Genomic DNA, 12522 nt, shown 5'->3' with positions numbered 1-12522 from the left:
TTGCTTGGTATTTTTTAAACCCATCAGTGTTACATGTACAGCTTGGCTGGAGTTATAATTCCCCACGATGTCGTGGAGAGGGAGCAGGACAGCAGCTGTGTCTGGGAGCCTGTCCCTGACGCTTAGCACACATCGGCCACCACAGCTGTGTGGGAGGTGAATCCAGGACAATGCGCTTCTCTGAAGGGTTTTTTTCCCACTGCAGCAGGCTGTATGGATGGTGCTTAAAACCCAGAGGATATGGATTAGGGAAAAAATAATGCCTGGGAAGGGAGGAGCACACATGAAGTAGCCCTAAATTGGGCGGGGTGGGCTCAGGGTGACTGTGCTCAGATGCTGGGAGGGTGAGGGTGCCCTCCTCCAGGCCTCTTCCCTTTGGACCAAAACCAATCCGTGCCATATTCCACAACTTGGGTTACCGATGTTTTTCCCAACTTCTGACGTGCTGTTGGTACAGATACATGTAAATTGGGGGCTGTGATCAAGTGGAAAATGCATTTGAAATATGCTTGATTCTGCAAAATGCAGTGGCACATCCTTAGTGATCACTGAGACAGAAATCGTGCATTTAATTAATGTAAATTAAACCCTCAGGAAGAGCACAGTTAGTTCGCAGCTTTTCTAATTAATGAATATGAGAAGTGGCACAAGCAGAAAGAAAAGCAGTAGCACACATAACTTTCGTTTTTTTCAGAACCAAAGCATCTGTATGTAAAATGTCAGGAACTCCCTGACTCCTGTAGGTCTGTACATTTTTGTGTGTAAGACACAGGTGTGCTGCACTCTGTGCAGGAGAGAAAAGTCTCAATATGTTTGAGAGAAACAAAGACCTTTTATTTTTTTTTGACATTTATTTCAAATGTTCATTAGTCCAGAAATGTGTAAAACTGTTGAAGCTTAACCTACAAGTTTTGTTTTGTATCACTGAGATCTAACAGAACTTGTGCAGTGGCTTGAATTTTATCCTACTGTGAGCTTATTTTATGAAACTGAACACAAGGAAATATTAAATGTTGCTAAAGCAGGTCAGCATTTCCTTTCTTAAAGGATTACAGGAAGATCCTGCCAAGCCAAAGGCACGTATTATAAATGAAAAGATTTAGTCAGGTAATTGCTAAGGAATTTAAAAAAACTTGAAAAGCAAAAATTATTCACTTTGCATTTCTCTAATTTAAATAATTCAACAGGCCATTTATCAGTGTCTGGTAGTTATCACACTAGTTTGTGGTTTTTTCATTCAGAAGTTTCTGAAGTTTTTTGTTGGGGGAGAAGGGGGTGTTTGAATGTTGTACATCTGCCTAAAATAACTGTGAGCAGCGATATCAAAGTATAAATCCTTACTATAGAAGACCAAAGAAGTGTTTGTCACTGCTCTGAAATAAGACTAATTATTTTATATTTTGGAATATAGGTGTTATAGGCCAAAATGTGTCCCCCATGGTAGGCACTCCAGCACCAGGAGCAAGTCCTTTTGGACAGCAGGTGAGTCGTTTCTGCATTATTTGTGAGGCTCCAGGGCTCTGAATTAGCATTTGAGCAATCCCAGTCAATACATGTAGGGATGCACATGGGCTGTATCCCAGGGAATATGAATTGCACACTTGTGTATTTAAACCAGTTAATATTTTACTCTGTGTGTGTCTGTATTTGATTGTCGAGCTGTTATTACACTGATGAGGTTTGTCCAGGTATGAGGTAACTTGTGCAGTATAATCAAGGCAGTGTTTTGTTTTGCTTTCCTTCTACTAAACTAAATCAAGTAATTTGCACACACTGTTAAACTGCTGGTAATTTAGGCTTTGCATGTTTTGAACAGAAGGTGCTGTCCACTTTCTGAGTTGTTGAGGAGTGGGTAAAAGCTTGTTTTAAATTTGTTTGCTCCCATATTTCACAAACCGATGGAGCAGCTGTTCATTGGCAGTTCAGAGTGTGTGAGTTTGGGTAGCAGTGATGAGCAGATGTTCCTTCTCAGTGTTTAATACAGGTGAACTGTTCAGCACAGTTCCAATTTTACTGACTATTTATTTCCATTTTAGCGTTAAACCCTGCACTTCACAGACCACACGGTTTCTGATCAAATTGGGGAAAACATGAAATAAAAAGGAGGCAAAAGATGAAGTTAAGGTTAATAGGAGAGAAAAGAAATGGTGATGATAATCAGAGTATGTTTACGTAGATCAGAACATGAACAAAGTCTGTTAAATATGATTATGGTTGGTTTGCAGTTCCCCTCTCTGGCCAGGGGTCACTGCGATGCACAAAGTGGGCGCCTCCAGTGGACATCTTCTTGGGCCTTTGCACATCTCCTTATCTGAGACTCCACTGTGTGAGGATGGCCCTGAGATGAGGGTGCTCCCTGCAGTCCCCCCAGCTGTGATCTCCCTGGTGTTGTCGTTGCAGATAGGAATCCTTGGCCCCCCAGGCCAGCAGGCGCCCCCTCCGTACCCCGGGCAGAGCCCGGCGGCTGCGCCGGTCATGCAGCAGCCCACGACCCCCATGTTCGTCTCCCCCCCACCAAAGACACAGAGGCTGCTCCATTCCGAAGCCTACCTGAAATACATCGAGGGCCTCAGTGCCGAGTCAAACAGCATCAGCAAGTGGGACCAGACCCTGGCAGGTAAGGCCTTGCACGCAGTGCAGTGTTCCCACCAGAACACGCTTCTTTGTCACCAATAATTTCGCTTTTGCGGAAAATGCTGAATAAATCTGCCGTTTGCTTAATAAAATATACACGTGCAACTAATTCCTAAAGACAGGTCAGCAGACTGTGAATATGTATGTCATCCACAGGCTAATTCCATTCTCTGGGCTCAAACACTAAGAGCAAAAGCTGTGCTGTAGAGTTAGTTGCCTTTTTCTAGAAAAGCTGCAGCAAGTATCAAATCCAGTGGGTAACAGAACCATTTCTTGACTCGCCAGCACGAAGACGAGACGTCCACTTGTCCAAGGAGCAGGAGAGCCGGCTCCCTTCCCACTGGCTGAAGAGCAAAGGGGCTCACACCACCATGGCCGATGCCTTGTGGCGCCTGCGAGACTTGATGCTGCGGGACACCCTCAACATCCGCCAGGCCTACAACATCGAGCACGTGTAGGCACAGCAGGGCTGCCCTCCCGGCACCACGGAGCTCTGTGGGACAATAGCTGGTTTAGTTACTGGGTGGGAAGAGATAACCAACAATAATTTGTATTGCATTTTACTGTACATTGCAAGACCATTTTTATATAAGGACACTTTTAATAAGCATATTTCACTTTTTGTTATATTAAGTTGACTTTATCAAATACACAGATTTTTGCATATTGTTTCCTTTGTTTGAAAGGCGATTTCATAATTGGTTAAGTGTAGTCAAGGATTCATTTTTCTTATACTTTATTGCTGAGAATCTGATGCCATTGTTTTTATAGAAAAAAAAAAAGGAAAACAAAGTATTTACAGATTGATACAGTGGAATGTGAATTAGTCATAGTTTACATCTTAGAAGAATGTGTGTACCTGTGCTTGTGTGTGCTTGCCACTTCCAGCAGAACTCTCGCTCGGATGGGAACAGGGAGGATCTCTTAAAGGAAGCTGAAGGTAAGAGGTGCTTTGGCACTCAGGAAAGTTGGATTTCAAGTCAACACTGAGGCCGAGTGGGCCCAGCAGCCGTGGAAGTGCTCGTGTGGGCAGGACAAGGGTGTCTTGACCGCTCATGTTGTCCAGTCCTGTCCAGTTTTAACTGTGTAGCCAAAGCCATTGTGATCCTAAATCGATCCCAGGACACCTGTGCTGGCATGTCCTTCGAGGGGAAGTGTTTCATCTCCCGTGACCTGCACTGGGGGTTCCGTGCTGCCCCTCACACCCAGCAGTGGGGTGGGGGAGCTCCTGCCCTCCCCTGAGTGATTCTGGCTGCGCTGGGAGGGGCAGCGCAGAACCTGCAACCAGCTCAGGCCTCGGGAGGTAACTTAGGGGAGAAAAGCTGAGTTGTTTTGTTAGTGATGTTACGTGATGTTTTCTTAAATTCACACGTATTCTGTTCGTGATTGGGCATTGTAAGACATTTTTTTGTATGCTTTCTTTAAGTGTATTCATTGACCTTAATGAAAGTTTTGCAATGCAACTTTGAGTGAAATTTGATGCTTAAATTAACTTGAAAGTGAAATACTGCTGTATGGTATGGTATGTGTAAGGTCAGCATACCAAGTGTGTTGGAGAAATAGAGCAATAGAGTACTTGTATTGCAGTCTTCTGAGGGTTTGGGGTCTTTTTCTTTTTTTTTTTTTAAATCTAAGTAAAGTAGATATTGACTCTTCTTGCCAAATTTCAGCGTTGTGGCTGCCTTCTGCTAAAGACTTACCTGTCCTCATAACTAACCGACCTTTTGGACTGCAGAGTTATTTTTTTTAAAGGTAAATCCTTTATTTAATTTTAGAAAAAGAATTAATACTTTTGGATTGCATTAAGTAACTGGGAAAGCTCTTAAGAACTTGAAAAAAAAAAAAAAGTTGGCAGGAATGTGGGCATTGCAACTCAGCCCAAAAGAACTGATTTATTGATACTCTTCATTTACTGCTAGAGTTGTTCATCATGTGGAAATGAGCTTTAAAGTCTAGCAGTACAAAACATTTTCCTTTCAGTATGTTTGGCAGAAGGTTAAATATTTTTTTTCAAATACTGGATATCTTGGGGTTTGTTTTGCTGATGTAATTAATACTGATGAGGGAAGCGACACTTGCAGGTATAAGCTATGATTTCATTTTACTGGCCAATTCTTTTCCCTCTCCTATTGCAAACCTCCAGTCATTGCACAAAACCCCCCTTGTAATTACAAATAGGCACTTAAGGACAGTTTAGGTCAGATGTGCAATGGATGGGAAGGAAATGGAGCAAAACAGCACGGAGGGAAACGACAGTTTGGAACTCTACAAGTAGCACACCCACGGTACAGAAATATTTACTGGCCTTTGTAAATGACCCATTTTATTTAATAAAGTAGAAGCTGAATAGTCTTAGACCACCCCCATACATACAGTACCATTTCTAAATGTGTTTAAGTTACCATAGGTTTGGCAGTTTTTGGCCACAAAGACGGGACGTTGAAGCGAATCAGGCAGCAAATCCTAGTTTTTGAGCATTTGGAACTATCATGGATTGTACTAATAACACACCACCAGATTCTCCTACTTCTCAGCATTAACAAAAATTACACCAAAGAACCTGGGATGGATTTTAATTAAATTATTGTTTTATTTATTTTCTTTCGAGGACTGGATGGGACTCCCTGTGGAGCCTGTATAACTGAGATGTTTAATTTATCTGAAGGTCAGTGAGGAGCAGATGTGCAGCACTGGCTCTCTCCTGCCGAGCAGCTGAACCCCTCCTTTCGCTGCTCTTCCTGGCCCAGGAGCAAGAGATTGGAAGTGCAAACAAAACCTGGGTCCTCCCACAAGGCAGTGCAGAGCACTACCACTAAGCCACTGGGCTGGCCCTGATCAATTATTTTAAGCCTTATTTATTTCAAAATCGTCTCTCTCTCTCTCTATTGGAGGCATTTCAGTCGATTGCAGTGGAATTTAGGATATAATGGCTACAGTCTAGAATTCAAAACCAGCAAAAGAAACTTTTCTCACTCTGGTTTAAAAGAAAAAAAAAAAAAAAGACATGTCTGTCTGTCTCTTTCTCTCTCTTTGTGGGTGTTTGAACCCCTCATCTGTTTTTCACTGCCGTTCATTGTACTGGCGTAAACAAAACTTTCATATTAAAATAAAAGTATGTGTGGGCAATGGTTGGCTTCTGTGAGAGTGGGAAATAGATTCAACTAGGACCGGTATTTTCATAAACCAGTTGGAGACAACTAATAATTGTTTGTTCTCTTCCTCAGTCCTTCCCTTCCATGAGAAAATTTACTGTTTGTGTAAAAATTCAAAGCGTTGATGTTGGTGACCTTTTTTCAGCATATGTTTTTCAGACCTGGTTTATCCATGCTTGGCTTTTCATTAGACCTTGTACTCCTGAGGGCTGAGCTGCTGACCAGGTTTATAACATGTATGTACCATCACTTTGTTTACCTGAGTCTTTTTAATTTGAATAAAAATAGTTTGCAAAGTGTTTTGGATTAACCAGGTTTGAGTGTCCCATTAAGACTTCTGCGAGGATTTTATTTCAATTAATTCTGGATTTTGCTGATCCAGATTTTATCAAGTCCTTGGTTCACGTGTGCTTGTGGGGGGGGTAAAGTACCCTTTTTCTACTGTCCTGTGTATTGTGAGACCTGCCTGTAGGTGATAGAACAGTGATGTTGGAAATTGAGCCACGACAAGCATGAACCTAGAGAAATATGTGATGCCTTAGGAACCAGCTGAGTGGAGACGATGAGATTCAGGTCAGTCCCAGATGCCCCCTTATTAACTGCTTTGAAAATAAACAGCCAGTCTTCATTTCATACTGGAAGCTGACTTGGTTCAGGACTGTCTTCTGTGTAGCTGTTTAGTAGAGGAAATCAGATCAGCGATAATGGGAAAAGCGTCTTTTACACAATTAAATTAGAAACAAAGGTAGAAATTCAATTTTACAAACTGCAAACCTCTCAAGGTGCCTCTAACATAGAAATTACAGAGAAACCAGAACAGACAGCATTATATTTAATTACCATGCATCCATGTCTTTAATCTGGGGGATATACAGTGCCTGTCACACAGGCTGCTGGCTTCAGGGAACTTCTGCTCTTCCAAAATGTGCTGTTGCACTTGCCCAGAGGAGACTAATCCTAACCATCCTCCACATTTGCTCAGTCTGAGGTTCTAAAGATCAGCAAATGCACTAAATTGGAGTTTCAAAAAGGCCAGGCACTCTGAACATGGAGTCAGGAATGGAATCTGATTTGCTGATACCTGGGAAATTTTCCGATTAATGAAATAAACCTCACGTTCCTTTTGCTTACTGCATTTTCCAGCAAGTCTAATTTAACCTTCACACAGAGGAACAAAATGACAGCTGCTGCAGTGCAGTAGGATCTGGTGATCCTGGATCAGGAGATCCCAGTCTCTGTCAGGCCTCAGAGGCACTCATGTGATCAGTCATTCCTGTGCCAAGAGGGATCAGAAATCCAGGGAAGGAGCCTGGCCGTGCAGATTAACATCTGTTAAAGGAGGCAGTGGGAAAGATGGGAAGAGGAATGGAGGAGAAAGCACAGAATTGCACAGCAACACGTGTAACCAGGGAGGCTCAGCCGAGCACAGCGACAGCCTGGGACACAAACGGTGAAGGATGGTCAGTCCATGGAGTCTGAGCCACTGCCTCTACAGGGGATGTCCAAACTCAGCCTCCACTGGATGGTTTTTGGCAGGACTATAATTAATCCTCATCCTTGATGGGAAGCATCAACATGCAGTATTGATTTTGGGAAGTTCCTCAGGAGCAGTCAGCCCATCCTGCCTGTTGGAGATTTTTGCCCCTTTCTCAGGAGGAGCTGGGAGTGGCCATGGCCAGAGTGCAGGTACAGATCTGGATCTGTGTATTAAGTCCAAAGTGAAAACTCGCCTCCACTGAAGACAGGAAAAGTTTTGCTCCAAGGAAGAATTCACCAGTACATCAGATGACTATTTTTTTCCTTTTTGTACTTTTGAAAAGCTTGAACAGAACTGCCACCCCCTGTGGCAGGGAGGATTGCAGGCTGGGCACACCAACACTGCCTTTACCATAACTTCTTTTAGTTCTTCCCTGGCTCACCACATGTTTTTCAGCAGACAGCAACATCCTTGTGTGCACAACCACAGGGAAACGATCAACAGATCCATTCTTTCCACAGAATCGTTCTGGACTGGCAGTGAAATTGTCCCCTCTCCAGTGCTGGAGTGGTGAGCAGCACTGCTTGTACACAAGTATCGCGCTTTGTTTGCAGATGACTGTTTATTGAGTTGAATTTTTCCATGCTTGGTATATATCTTGCCCCAGCTCCCACAGTCTGGAAAGCTTTCAGCGGGAATGCTTTGCTGAATCTCAGAAGCTCCTGCTGTGGCCGCTGCAAAGCTGTTGGTGGATGCCAGGCTGTGCTCTGGGCTGACCCAGCTGAACTCCCAGCAGAAGGAGCTGCTGAACTTCCAGCAGAAGGAGCTGCTGAATTCCCAGCAGGAGGAAGAACGTGCTCAACCCCAGAGCTGGCAGGGGCTCAGCAGGACTGGAAGTGTGTTCCTGGCTCGCTCCTGCAGCACGGAGCAGCCTCATGGTGTTCCCAGCGCTGGCCAAAGGAGAGCTCTTGCTTCCTCCGCTTTGCCTTTGCCACAGCAGATGGAGGATGGGAAGGAAACAGGGATGTGGGAGTCAGAGGTTGCTGGGGAAGGCAAAGAGCACAGAACTAGGAGTCAGCAGGGATAAAACTGCAAAACCAAGTGAAGACTGTGGTTGATGACAATTGGGTGTAGCTTAAAATCAATACTAAATCCCTGAGAGTGCTCAGTTCCAGAATGGGCTGAAACTCTGGAATGGGGCCTTTAATAGCTATTCTTATTCCCAGCGTTAGTGAGAGACTGGCAAAATGCAGGAATGCCAAAGGGTCAGCAATAGCAAACATTGTGAAACGGAGAATACAGCTCAGATTTCTAAATGTCAAGCTGCATATTCTGTCACAACAGATCTGTGCTGCCTGAAATGGTGCAATGCTAACTTGGAGAAGGATTTTATTCCTGCAGTGCTCACAAAGATCAGTGACACAGAAGCTCCTGATGCCAGACTCCTTGTGAGCAACTGCAGCCTGGCTCCCTTTGTGTTTACCTGGCTGGAGACACGTGAGGGATCTTCCAGACGTGCCTGGAGCTCTCAGCTGCAACTGGGAACAGTCACTGCAAAACAAGCAAAAGGCCTGAAGTGAAAAGCTTGGCTCACTGGTGTCTGTGGAATGCTCTGCTGCTGTTATAGGAGTGCCTTCAGGGACACCACGGGAAGTTTTCACACCAGGCTCCCGAGTCCTGAGAATTAACTGGGGCACAGGGCTCTTCCTTGAAAAAAACCCAGACATTGAAAAACTTATTTGTTCTATGGAAACCAAGCACAAGAGAGTTCCAAAAAGCTCAAGAATTAAAAGCAGATGGAGCTGAAGCTCAGCACTTTTCAAAAATCTGGCTTTTCATTTATGCTTTATTCTCTAATGTACTGCTAGAGTCAGGAGTGCCTTCAGTGTGATGATCTGTGACTGCAAAAAGCAGCTTGTGCATGAGTTTTCAAACTTGGGCTCTACCTTGGAACCAAAGGCAGAGTTCTTATTACTTCTGGAATAGAGGCTTTCCTCAAGTGCTTCACTTGCTGCCCAGTCAAAACACACAGAGCACAGTGGTTCGAGTACCTGCACCACAACATCTTCAGAGCAGCCTCCTCAGTGGACCAAGACTTCCAAAGGCTGGCAGGAGGTAGCACAGGAGCACAGGTAAGGGAATGAACTCCCTCGGGTTTGTATCCTTAATAACTGGCTTCTTTGTGGCACCCTCAGCACACACCCCCTCAGCAATAGAACAGTGGTAGCAATGTAGGACCCTCAGTGATTACACTGCACCAGTCCCTGATGCTCAGTCACAACACACCCCCGAGCCACAGTGTCACTGCAGGACACACAGCCAGCCCTGCTTTCCTGCTCTGGGGACAGGACCCTGCAGTCAGGACTCGGGTTTGCCAGGATTGCCATTGCTCTGGTACCTGGTACATCGTCAGGCTTTTCCCCCAGGCTGAGCTCAGGTCACTGCCAGAGCAGCAACAAGGGGTGCTGCTGCACTTATGGGCAGCAGAGCCTGAACACATGGGTGGCTTTCCAAGATAAGCAAACACTGAGCAGTGAGTCCATGCTCTTTTCATCCAGTTAAAATTATGCCACACTGGAAAGAAAACAAATCAGATGCCAGAGCAGTTTCTGCCAGTCCAACAGAAACTAAATAAAAATTACTGTTTCCATTCTGCTGAGCTGGATGCAATGGTAACATTTCTTTCCCACCGGTCTTGTCACAAGAAGGGTGTTTCACCAACCAAACAAAAGCATTAGCCAAACTGCTTACTCAGCTCAGTTTATTTAAAAGTACTAAGCAAACATTAAATTAGGGGGGGATGCCCAAATACAATGAAATTTCACTGTGGATTTAAATACAAAATATTAAAGATATGGACTGCCAAAGCCATCTGAGAGGATGTTACCCAGACATGTGGATCACAGTTCATCTCGCAGAGCCAGCATCTTCCCCCACCCTCCACGTGGCAGTAATGCTGCTTTGGCACTGATGCAATTAAAGCACTGGGACCTCCCCCTTGAGATGTTCCAGCTAAACTTCACTCTTCTCCATCGTCGCCTCGTACTGCCTCTCAGAGCGCTTCCTACGATAGACATCATCTGCAGAGAAAGAGATTTTGTGTTAGAGTTTTCCCAGTGCAAGATGGTACCGAAAATGTGAACCCTGCCATCTCTCTTTAAACTTTTCAGTCCACATTCCTCTTGCAGACACTGACAGGCAACTGGAAATTCAGGCCAACACAAATCCTTATTACCCCTTAAAATAGCTCATGTTCTCCATCCAGGATAAAGTTCTTCCCATCAGTCCTGATTAAATGGTTTTTATAGGAAAGCCAAGTTTCCAGTGTGATACAGTCATTTCTTGTCTACTTTCCCACGAGGGTAATTAAAAGTACAAATACCCAAACTAAATGAAGCAAAAGAGAAATTAAATTACAGGCACAAAGTCAATGCCTGAGGGCTGCCAGCCTGGCTCCAGTAGTTCAGCCTTTTTTATATAAACAAAGCACAGGAATATTCCCATCTTCATGGTCTTCCCGGTCATCCTTCTTGCCTCCCCTCTTCCTGATCACCCCTAAATATTCATCACCAAATCAAAGCCCTCACTGACAAAATGAGGTTATCAGTTTTGTACATTGTCACTTTGCTTGGATTATGAAGCAAAAACGTGGCTAAAGTGCACAATGATTATTACTGTAGAATATATCATTAGGTATAGCAATTTTTTTTTTTTTACAAAAATGAGGCTCAAGGTGAAATATAACAGCAACTGCTCCATGGATGTTGTGCTTTAGTTTCTAACCTGACTTAGTTATGCCTTAGAAATGAACAACTAAAAATCCACAACAAGCCCAAGCCTTCAGCAGTGAGCAGGTAAGTAATTTTGATTGCTGTGGGTTTGTCAGCTCTGGAAACTGTACCAAGCTGTTTCTCTGTACAGGAGGCTCATGAAAATGAGAATATTCCCATATAACATACAGGTGAGCTGATCCTTTTTCTGAAGTACACAAATATTTCCAGCAATGTTTATTAAAGGGAAGAATGTCACTTTAAAAATAAATGCTTTTAACTTACAGGAACTAAATGCCATTAGCCAAATTCTCGTGAGCCATTTTCATACTTATTTTTTTAATTGTAAAAGTCATACTTCTGCTGAGCTCACACGCTTAAATTCTGGCAAATCTTGTCTTTTTCAAGATAAGAAGATCATAATAGAATTGTAGAATGGTTTGGGTTGGAAGGGACCTTACAGCTCATCTCATTCCACCCCCTGTCATGGGCAGGGACACTTCCCACCAGCCCAGGTTGCTCCAAGCCCCGTCCAACCTGGCCTTGGACACTCCCAGGGATGGGGCAGCCACAGCTTCTCTGAGCAACCTGTGCCAGGGCCTCACCACCCTCACAGGGAAGAATTTCTTCTTTAAACCTCCCCTCTTTCAGCTAAAATCTAATTTATTATTCTAAACCCAGGTTTGTTTCTGCCCAGGGTGTTCTGCCGGGGAGGCAAAGCCTGGAGTGTCACAGCACTGGGGGGAGCGGTGTATGCCCTGCTGCTCGGAGCCCTCTGGGTGAGGAGGCGCCGCCAGACCCCGCCAGCCCCCCGCTGTCGTGAGGGGACTGTCGTGAGGGGACTGTCGTGAGGGGACTGTCGTGAAGGGGATCCCCCTGCGCGGGGCTCGGGGGCGGCGCTGAACCCGCACTCACAGAAGGTCTCCTTGCCGATGCGGACGTTGATCATGAACCATTCCATGGCCCCGCCGAGCACGAAGAAGAAGGGCAGGAACCTGTAAACGCCGAAGCGCCGCTTCCCGGGCACCAGCTGCAAGAGGCGCTTCAGCCTCCTGCTGACCAGCATGGCCGGGCGGCACCGGCGCCTTCGCCCTTCACGTGTAGAGAAGAGAACGGGGGTGGGGGGGGGGGGGTGTCGTGTCAGACGCGGAGCGGGACGTGCCCCGGTCACACCGTGTGGGCAGCCGGGCGTGGGGCGGGAAGGCCCGGCCGATCCCCCCCGGCCATGACGGCCCCTCACGGACCCCCCGCCCCCTCCCCAGCGGCGGGAACGCGCGGCCAATCAGCGCCGTGCCCGCCGCGCGCGCCCCCGCGCCGCGCGCCCCTCACCTCCAGCGCTGGGGGCTCCGCGCGGAAGGACGCGGCGGGGAGGCCACGTGACCCCCACGAGCGGCGCGGCGCCGCGCCCGATTGGCCGGGGCGGGGCCGGGGCGGGGCTTCTCCTGAGGGCACGGAAGGGGCCCCGGGATGGACCCCAGAGGGGATCCCC

General features: G+C 45.9%; 2 protein-coding genes across 2 annotated transcripts in view; one reads left to right on the top strand and one right to left on the bottom strand.

Moving 5' to 3' along the window:
* Positions 1 to 6096, top strand: part of PBRM1 (polybromo 1) — a 56602-nt gene extending 50506 nt beyond the window's left edge. The window contains 3 exon segments of the mRNA XM_050312678.1: positions 1412 to 1482; positions 2401 to 2617; positions 2920 to 6096. Of these exon segments, the coding sequence (XP_050168635.1) occupies positions 1412 to 1482; positions 2401 to 2617; positions 2920 to 3092 (461 nt within the window). The 3' untranslated portion in view covers positions 3093 to 6096.
* Positions 6097 to 10007: 3911 nt separating this feature from the next.
* Positions 10008 to 12481, bottom strand: LOC126638963 (small integral membrane protein 4). The gene is made up of 3 exons (XM_050313311.1): positions 12363 to 12481; positions 11949 to 12125; positions 10008 to 10343 (listed from the first exon to the last, which is right to left on the bottom strand). The coding sequence occupies exons 2-3, from the start codon at positions 12097 to 12099 to the stop codon at positions 10276 to 10278; spliced, it is 219 nt and encodes a 72-aa protein (XP_050169268.1). The 5' UTR covers positions 12100 to 12125; positions 12363 to 12481; the 3' UTR covers positions 10008 to 10275.
* Positions 12482 to 12522: the final 41 nt, after the last annotated feature.

Source organism: Myiozetetes cayanensis, unplaced genomic scaffold, assembly GCF_022539395.1.
Source record: "Myiozetetes cayanensis isolate MyiCay16 unplaced genomic scaffold, myiCay2020 scf18, whole genome shotgun sequence".
Classification (NCBI taxonomy): domain Eukaryota; kingdom Metazoa; phylum Chordata; class Aves; order Passeriformes; family Tyrannidae; genus Myiozetetes; species Myiozetetes cayanensis.
Note: the sequence above shows the minus strand (reverse complement) of the source record. Positions and strands in the feature narration are given on the sequence as shown.

Excerpts from the sequence above, each read along its gene's own strand:
- LOC126638963 (XM_050313311.1), bottom strand. The coding sequence starts at position 12,099 with ATGCTGGTCAGCAGGAGGCTGAAGCGCCTCTTGCAGCTGGTGCCCGGG. Across the intron at positions 10,344-11,948 it reads CATCGGCAAGGAGACCTTCT|ATGATGTCTATCGTAGGAAG; the intron begins GTGAGTGCGGGT and ends CTTTCTCTGCAG.